This window comes from Mandrillus leucophaeus, unplaced genomic scaffold (assembly GCF_000951045.1).
Source record: "Mandrillus leucophaeus isolate KB7577 unplaced genomic scaffold, Mleu.le_1.0 Scaffold161, whole genome shotgun sequence".
In the NCBI taxonomy this organism is placed as follows: domain Eukaryota; kingdom Metazoa; phylum Chordata; class Mammalia; order Primates; family Cercopithecidae; genus Mandrillus; species Mandrillus leucophaeus.
Window position 1 is genome coordinate 458,935 of NW_012101599.1, and position 9,065 is coordinate 467,999.

Below are 9,065 nucleotides of genomic sequence, written 5' to 3' on the forward strand. Positions count from 1 at the left end.
GCCTGGCCTAATTTTTTGTATTTTTAGTAGAGATAGGGTTTCACCATGTTGGCCAGGCTGGTCTTGAACTCCTGACCTCAGGTGATCCGCCCACCTCGGCCTCCGAAAGTGCTGGGATTATAGGCGTGAGCCCCCACACCCAGCTTTAAGTACTTCTAAGAAAGGAGAAATGCTGCCAATTAGAATTGTAAGTTACTGGTTATAAGATATGGCATAATTTCAGAGATATTCAAATGTGAGAAAAGTACATTTTAGATTTGATGGAATATGATACATCTTGGAAAGATTTCAACTTTATTTCACAGAATTTTCTCATTATTTTTGTACCTACATAGAATTTCACTTTATAATATACAAAAGATCTTTAAGCAATCCCTTGTTGATGCTCATGTGGATTGTTTTCTGTCTTTAGGTATTAAAATGCTGTATTCAATAATCTGGTACCTATATGTCATTTCACATATATACAGATGTGTATCAGAGTGGCATTCCAAAAGTGCACTGCTGAGTTAGAGGTATATGTATTTGTAATTTTGATGGAAGATCTACCAATTTACAGTCCCACTAGCAATGTATGAGAGTATTTTTTTTTAATAACGTCACAAATAGGCCAGATGCAGTGGCTCACACCTGTAATCCCAGCACTTTGGGAGGCCCAGGCAGGTGGATCACAAGGTCAGAAGTTCAAAACCAGCCTGGCCAAGATGGTGAAACCCCATCTCTACTAAAAAATACAAAAATTAGCTGGGCGCAGTGGCAGGTGCTTGTAATCCCCACTACTCGGGAGGCTGAGGCAGGAGAATTGCTTGAACTGGGGCGGCAGAGGTTGCGGTGAGCCAAGATCGTGCCACTGCACTCCAGCCCGGGTGACAGAATGAGACTCCATGTCAAAAAAAAACTTAACAAAGTGTGTTACCAAACTTTTAGATTTTTGTCAATCTAATAGGTAGAAAATTAGAGTCTCAATGTAGTTTTCATTTGTATTTCTCTTTTGAGTATAGATTGAGTTTCTGAAAACTGGCCATAAATATTCTTTGTGCATTGTTCTATTGGGCTATTGGCTGTTTCCAATTTTTTTTTTTTTTTTAGTTCGTGTCTTTTATTAACTCATACAGTTACTTGTCTTCTGGCTTGTTGAAGCAATAAGTCAGACAACATTTGCCGCAATAATGTCTGTCAAAGTGGCTTGCCATAAACACCCCAGCACCACATTCATCAGATGGGCACTCTCGACGAAGGCGACTAATTTTGCCATTCTCATCCACCTTATAATATTTCAGGACAGCCAGCTTAACCTTCTTTCTCTTGTGCTTATTCTTCTTGGGAGTGGTGTAAGACTTCTTCTTCCTTTTCTTAGCACCACCACGAAGTCTCAAAACAAGATGAAGAGTAGACTCCTTTTGAATATTGTAGTCAGACAAAGTCCGTCCATCTTCCAGTTGCTTGCCAGCAAAGATCAGTCTTTGCTGATCAGGAGGAATTCCTTCCTTATCCTGGATCTTGGCCTTTACATTTTCTATCGTATCCGAGGGTTCAACCTCGAGGGTGATGGTCTTCCCCGTAAGGGTTTTCACGAAAATCTGCATTTTTGTGGCGGCTCCACCGCAGATGGCGGATCGAAAAGCTGTTTCCAATTTTTATGTTATTATCTGTGATGAATTACAAATGTATTTTCTTTTTGTCGTTTACCTTTTGATTTGCTTATACTTGGTTAGTGGTTTGTGTTTGCCACACAAAGTTTATAGCTGACTCTGTTACTCTTTTCTGTTACGGCTTCTGGATTTTAAGCCATAATTGTACTCAACAGATTTATTGAGGAGTTCCTCTATGTTTTCTTCCATTTCTCCCATCCTAGCCTTTACACTATTGTCCTCATGAATTTTACTTTTACATATATTATAAATCCTGTTACTTTTGTTAATTACTTTTGTCAAAATAATCGTCTTTTAAAGCAACTTAAATGAGGACAATAAATTCTTAAACATTTGTCCATGTAGTAGTTAGCATTTCTAGGGCCATTCATTCCATGGTATAAATACAGATTTCCAGCTGGCATTTTCCTTCCACCTGGAAGACGTCTTTTAACATTTTTTAGGGTGTAGATCTGCTAGTGATGAACTCTTTCATCTTCTGAACGTCTAAAAATGTCTTCATTGTGCCTTTGTTTTTGAAGATTTTTGTTTAGTGGTGAACTCTAGGTTGACATTTTTCATTTTTTTTCTTTCAATACTTTAAAGATGTTTCTCTCCTGTTGTTTTTTTTTGTTTGTTTGTTTGTTTTTTTACGGAGTCTCGCTCTGTCACCCAGGCTGGAGTGCAGTGGCCCGATCTCAGCTCACTGCAAGCTCCGCCTCCCGGGTTCACGCCATTCTCCTGCCTCAGCCTCCCGAGTAGCTGGGACTAGAGGCGCCGCCGCCTCGCCCGGCTAATTTTTTGCATTTTTAGTAGAGACGGGGTTTCACCGTGTTAGCCAGGATGGTCTCGACTTCCTGACCTCGTGATCCGCCCGCCTCAGCCTCCCAAAGTGCTGGGATTACAGGCATGAGCCACCGCGCCCGGCCTTGTTTGTTTTTTTCAAACAAGGTCTTTCAAACAAGGCTGGAGTGCAATGGCACAATCTCGGCTCACTGCAACCTCTGCCTCCTGGGTTCAGACGATTCTCCTGCCTCAGCCTCCTGAGTAGCTGGGGTCACAGGCATGTGCCACCACGCTCGGCTAATTTTTGTATTTTTAGTAGAGACAGGGTTTCACCATGTTGGCCAGGCTCATCTCGAACTCTTGACCTCAGGTGATCCACCTGCCGCAGCCTCCCAAAGAACTGGGATTACAGGCATGAGCCGCTGCACCTGGCCCTCTCCTGTCTTATCACTTGAATTGGTAGCAACAATAAATCTGATAGCCTTCTTTGTTTCCCTGTGTGTAATTTTTTTTTTTCTCTGACTGCTTTTAAGATTTTCTCTTGTTGGCTTTGAGCAGTTTGTGATGTGCGTTGGTGTGGTTTTCTTTATGTTTCATGTGCTTGAGATTGGTTGAACTTCTTGGATCTGTGTGTTTACAGAATTCATCAGTTTAGAAAGCTCTCAGCCATTATTTATGTAAATATTTTTTCTGCCTTCTTCTCCTTAACATACAAATATCTGCTTATTAGACCATTTTTACGTTATTGTACAGCTCACTCTTATGCTTTTTTTTTTTTTTTTTTTTTTTTAATAAAAGATAAGGAAGGTCTCCCTCCATTGTCCAGGCGGGAGTGTAGTGGTGTGATCATAGCCCACTGCAGCCTTGACCTCCTGGATTCAAGTGATCCTCCCACCTCAGCCTCCTGTAGCTGGGACTACAGGCACACGCCACCACTCCTGGCTAATTTTTGTATTTTTGGGTAGAGACAGGATTTCACCATCTTGTCCAGGCTGGTCTCTAACTCCTGGGCTCAAGCAATCCTCCCTCCTTGGCCTCCTAAAATGCTGGGATTATAGGAGTGAGCCACTATGCCTGGCCTTCACTTTTCTGTATTGTTTTCCCCTCTCTTTTCATTTGTATAGTTTCTAATGCTGTGCCTTTAAGTTCACTAATCTTTTCTTATGTCTTATCTGCCATTAGTCCTATCCAGTGTATTTTTCATATCATAATTGTAGTTTTTATTTTCAGAAAAGTTCAGTTTGGGCCATTTTTATATCTTTCATGTCTTTTTTTTTTTTTTTTTGAGATGGAGTCTCGCTCTGTCTCCCAGCAAGCTGTAGTGTCATAGCGCAATCTCGGCTGACTATGACGTCCGCCTCCTGGATTCAAGCAGTTCTCCTGTCCAGCCTCCTAAGTAGCTGGAACTACAGGTCTGCACCACCATGCCCAGATAATTTTTGTATTTTCAGTAGAGACAGGGTTTCACCATGTTGGCCAGGCCAGTCTCAAACTCCTCACCTCATGATCTGCCCCCCTCAGCCTCCCAAAGTGCTGAGATTACAGGCATGAGCCACCATGTCCAGCCTTTTTTCTTTTCTTTTTTTTAATAGCAGCTCTAATTCATATACCATGCAGTTCACCAACTTAAAATGTATATTTCAATGGTGTGTTTGTTGAAAGTTATATTTTACATAGTATTCAAATGTTATTTAATTTTAAATATTTTTAAAGCTTTTTCAAATAATAGAATATTTGTAGAGTTGTGTACCTGTTACCATGATCTGATTTTAATGTATTTTCATTATCCCCTCAAAAATGCTTATACCCAGTAGCAGCTGTTCCCTTCCCCTCACCTCTCCCAGCTAGGTGCAACTACAAACCTACTTTCTCTCACTACATGTTTCCTATTTTGAATATTTCATATAAATGAGATCTTACTATTTGTGTTCTTCTGTTCCTGGTTTCTTTTCACACAGCATGTTTGTGAGGTCCACCTATTTGGTAGTATGTATTAGTACTTACTCCATTTTATGGTTGAATGCTGCATTGTATGATGGTATCATATTTTGTTTATCAGTTGATGAACATTCAAGCTGTTTCTCCGTTTAGGCTATTATGACTAGTGCTGTTATGAACATTCACAGGCAAGTTTTTATGTGGGCGTGTATAGGTAGATGCCTATCTTACTGAATATATGGAATAAGTTATAGTAACTTTTAGTGTGTTTCTCTGCTAATTCCAACTGTTTATCAGTTCTATGTCTGTTTTGGTTGATTATTTTATTCTTTACGGGTCATGCTTTTCTGCTTCTTTGTATGCCTGGCAATCTTGGATTGGATGCTGAATTTTACTTCATGGGTGTTAAATATTTTTGTATTGTTATAAATCTTGAACTTTGTTCAGAGACGTAGTTAAGTTACTTAAACAGTCTGATACTTTTAGATCTTGCTTTTGTGATTTGTTAGGCAGACCTGGACCAATGCTTAGTTGAGGGCTAATCTTTCTTTTTTTTTTTTCTTTTGAGACAGAGTCTCTCTCTCCCTCCAGGCTGGAGTGCTGTGGTGTGATCTCAGCTCACTGCAACCTCTGCCTCCCGGGTTCAAGCATTTCTTCTGCTTCAGCCTCCTGAGTAACTGGGACTACAGGCGCCCACCACTACACCCAGCTAGTTTTTATATTTTAGTAGAGACGGGGTTTCACCATCTTGGCCAGGATGGTCTCTGTCTCTTGACCTCGTGATCCGTCCGCCTCAGACTCCCAAAGTGCTGGGATTACAGGCGTGAGCCACCGCGCCCGGCTCTGCTGTAATTCTTTCAGATGATTCTCTCCTGGGTTTTTGTTTTGTTTTGTTTTGTTTTGAGACAGCCTTGCTCCGTTGCCCAGGCTGTTTTCTCGGCTCACTGCAACCTCTGCCTCCCAGGTTCAAGTGATTCTCGTTCCTCAGCCTCCTGAGTAGCTGGGATTACAGGCATGCATCACCACACCCTGCCAATTTTTATGTTTTCAGTGAAGAAGGGATTTTGACATGTTGCCTAGGCTGGTCTTAAACTCCTGGACTCAAGTGATCCACCTGCCTCGGCCTCCCAAAGTGCTGAGATTACAGGTGTGCACCACTGCGCCCACCCTCTCCTGGGTCTTTAGTAGTTTTCTCACTTGCATATTCTGTGTTCTCTTGAATTCTGCTGGATACTTTGGACCCTTTGCAAATCTCTAGGGTTCTCTATTCTGTGCAGCTTTCTTCTCTTTGGTTACTCTGTCCTGGGAGCTCTTACTGCCTTGATTTTCCCTGGACTCAGCTCCATGTCCTTAATTCAGGGCGTCTGCCAGGTTCTGCCTCAGTTTACTCTCCATGCAGCAGCGGTAAGCTGAGGCAGTTGCAGGGCTCACCTTTTTGTTTCCTGTGTCTCAGGGATTGCCTGTGTCCTTCGTTGCTTGATATCCAGTCTTGAAAAACATATAATGTATTTTGTTTTTTATAATTTAAGTTGCTTTTTCCGGAGGAATAGTAAATCTGGTTCCTGTTGCTCTATCTTGTCTAGTAGTGGAAATCTTATGTTTTCTTACAGATTTTTTGTTTTTATTTTCTTACACCTAAATATTTTCTTCATTTTAAGTGTACTCAGCTGTGAGGTCATAGAGTTACTTTATCTTTTCAGATTGCTACCTAATACCATTTATTTACTTGACATCTAGTTTATCATCTTTATCATTTTTTACATTCCTGAATGTATTCAGGTCTATCTTAGGACTTCTCTTGACTTCTCTTCTTTGTGTATGTCTGTCGGATGCCAGCAACTCTGTTTTAGTAACAGAGGCCTTTCAGTATCTTTACACATCCAGGTGTGCTAGCGCTTTTTAGAGTTTTTTCCCCCCCAGCTTTCTCTCAAACTCTTCTTGTTTGTTCTTGCTTATTTTTCCATATGAACTTTAGGATCCACTTGTCTTCCATGAAGAAACACAAAATCCTGTTAATTATTTACATGAATTAGCCTAGGCAGAAAAAAATATTTATAATGGCTTGTGTGTTCACAAACATGGTATGGCTTGCCTTTTTTTTTTTTTTTTTTTTTTGTGAGACCACGTCTTGCTCTGTCGCCCGGGCTGGAGTGCAGTGGTGCCATCTCAGCTCACTGCAGCCTCTTCCTGGGTTCAAGAAATTCTCCTGCCTCAGTCTCCCGACCAGCTGGGACTATAGGCGCACGCCACTACGCCCAGCTAATTTTTGTATTTTTAGTAGAGATGGGGTTTCACCATCTTGGCCAGGATGGTCTCTATCTCTTGACCTTGTGATCCGCCTGCCTCGGCCTCCCAAAGTGCTGGGATTACAGGCGTGAGCCACCACACCCGGCCATGGTATGGCTTTTTGACTGCTGAAGTCTTCTTTTGGGTCCCTCAGTAATATATTAAAATTTCATACCTGTCTTGCATATTACGTGTTAAACTTTTTCTTAGATATTTAGGAACTACAAATGGGATTTTTATATTTTATTTCACGTATGAACCATTTTCTGAACAGTTAACTCTTACAGCAAACATTTTAATTTTATTTAACTTTGACTCCGCAGTGTTTGGAAATTAAAGACTGAGGAGTTATTGTAACCTCCATAATGCTACATTTACATTGTAGATGAATACCAAATGGCCTTGTTTTTTTATTTAATAAAATTATAGGAATTAACCTTTCTGATCTTGTAGGTATTTTATCTTATTATAGCCCTTATAAATAAGACTTTATTAATATTCTTGTTTAGCGCCTGTTTTTTTGTTTTTGTTTTTGGTTGGTTTTTTTTGGTTTGTTTTTTGTTTTTGAGACAAAGTCTCACTCTGTTGCCCAAGCTGGACTGCAGTGGCATGATCTGAGCTCACTGCAACCTCCACCTCCCAGGTTCAAGTGATTCTCCTGCTTCAGCCTCCTAAGTAGCTGGGACTACAGGCACCTGCCACCATGCCGACTAATTTTTGTATTTTTAGTAGAAATGGGGTTTCACTATGTTGACCAGGCTGGTCTTGAAATCCTGATCTCGTGATCCACCCACCTCGGCCTCCCAAATTGCTGGGATTCAGGTGTGAGTTACTGTACCCGGCCGGCAACCTGTATTTGAAAGGTAAGTTAACAAAGCTGATGGTGAACATATTTCAGTAAATAGATTTCTTTGCTCGATAAGTACATAGGAATTTGCTCGAGAAGCAAAACAGCTTTTTAAAAACTGAAGGTTTGGCTGAGTGTGGTGGTTCACACCTGTAATCCAGCACTCTTCCACACAGAGGCAGGTGGATCACTTGAGTCCAGGAATTCAATACCAGCCTGGGCAACATAGTAAGACCCCGTCTCTACAAACAATATAACAATTAGCTGGCTGTGGTGGCATGTGCCAGTAGTCCCAGCAACGTTGGATACTGATGAGGCGGGATCGCTTGAGCCTGGGAAGTCAAGGCTGCAGTGAGCTGTGATTGTTCCACTGTACTCCAGCCTGGGCAAGAGAGTGAGACCCTATCTTAGAAAACAAAAAAACCCTTAAGGTTTTATATTGCTGAAAGAAATTAAAGACACAAATAAATGGAGACATCCTGTTGCTTGTGAATTGGAAGACTTAATATTCTTAAGATGTTAATAACTACCTAAAGCTATCTGCAGATTGAATGCAGTCCCTATCAGAATCCTGATGGCATTTTGTGCAGAAATAGAAAAATAATCCTAAAATTTATGTGGAACCTCAAAGGATATTGAATAGCCAAAACAACGTTGAAAGGGGGGAGGGGGCGGGAAGCTAGAGGCTTAAATTCCTGATTTCAGAATATATTACAAAGTCACAGTAATCAAAGCAGTATGATACTGGCATGAGGACAGACCAATGGAATAGAATAAACAGCCCAGAAATAAACCCTTATATATATGGTTAAATGATCTTTGGCAAAGATGCCAAGAATTTGTGTCTTCAATAAATGGTTTGGGAAAACTGGATATCCACCTGCAAGAGAATGAGGTTGGACTCTTACCTTACCCTATATACAAAAATTAATGCAAAGTATCTCAAAGACCTAAACATAAGACCAGAAACTATAAAAGTCTTAGACAAAAGCATAGGAAAATGCCTCATGACATTGGGTTTGGGAATAATTTATTGGATATGATACCAAAAGCACAGGCAGCATAAACAGAAATAGACAAGTGGGATTACCTCAAACTTTGAAACTTCTGCTCAGCAAAGAAAACAGCTGAGTGAAAAGACAGCCTATAGTGGAAGCAAACCATATCTCTGATAAGGGGCTAGCACAAGGGGCTAATGTAGAGAGTATACACACAACGTCTGCAACTTAACAAACCAAACAAACCAATTAAAAAATAGGCAAAGGACTTGAATCAACAGTTTTCTAAAGAAGATACACAGCTGACCAACGAGCATATGAAAACTGCTCCACAGCCAGAGCTGTGGCATGCACCTGTATGTAGGCCCAGCTACTTGGGAGGCTGAGGTGGGAGGACCAGTTGAGCCCAGGAGTTCGAGGCCAGGCTGGGCAAAAGAGACCCCATCTCTAAGAAAGAAAAAAGGTGCTCACTGACACTAATCTTTAGAGAAATGCAAATCAAAACTATACCTTTTAGGATGGCTGCTGTCAAAGGAAAAAAAAAAAACAGGAAATAAATGTTGGCGAGGATGTGGAGAA

The 9,065-nt window shown here is 40.9% G+C and overlaps 1 protein-coding gene across 1 annotated transcript; it reads right to left on the minus strand.

Moving 5' to 3' along the window:
- Positions 1-1,071: 1,071 nt before the first annotated feature.
- LOC105536598 (ubiquitin-40S ribosomal protein S27a) lies at positions 1,072-1,626 on the minus strand. Its single transcript, XM_011976002.1, has one exon. The coding sequence runs from the start codon at positions 1,584-1,586 to the stop codon at positions 1,116-1,118; it is 471 nt and encodes a 156-aa protein (XP_011831392.1). The 5' UTR covers positions 1,587-1,626; the 3' UTR covers positions 1,072-1,115.
- Positions 1,627-9,065: the final 7,439 nt, after the last annotated feature.

Excerpts from the sequence above, each read along its gene's own strand:
- LOC105536598 (XM_011976002.1), bottom strand. The coding sequence starts at position 1,586 with ATGCAGATTTTCGTGAAAACCCTTACGGGGAAGACCATCACCCTCGAG.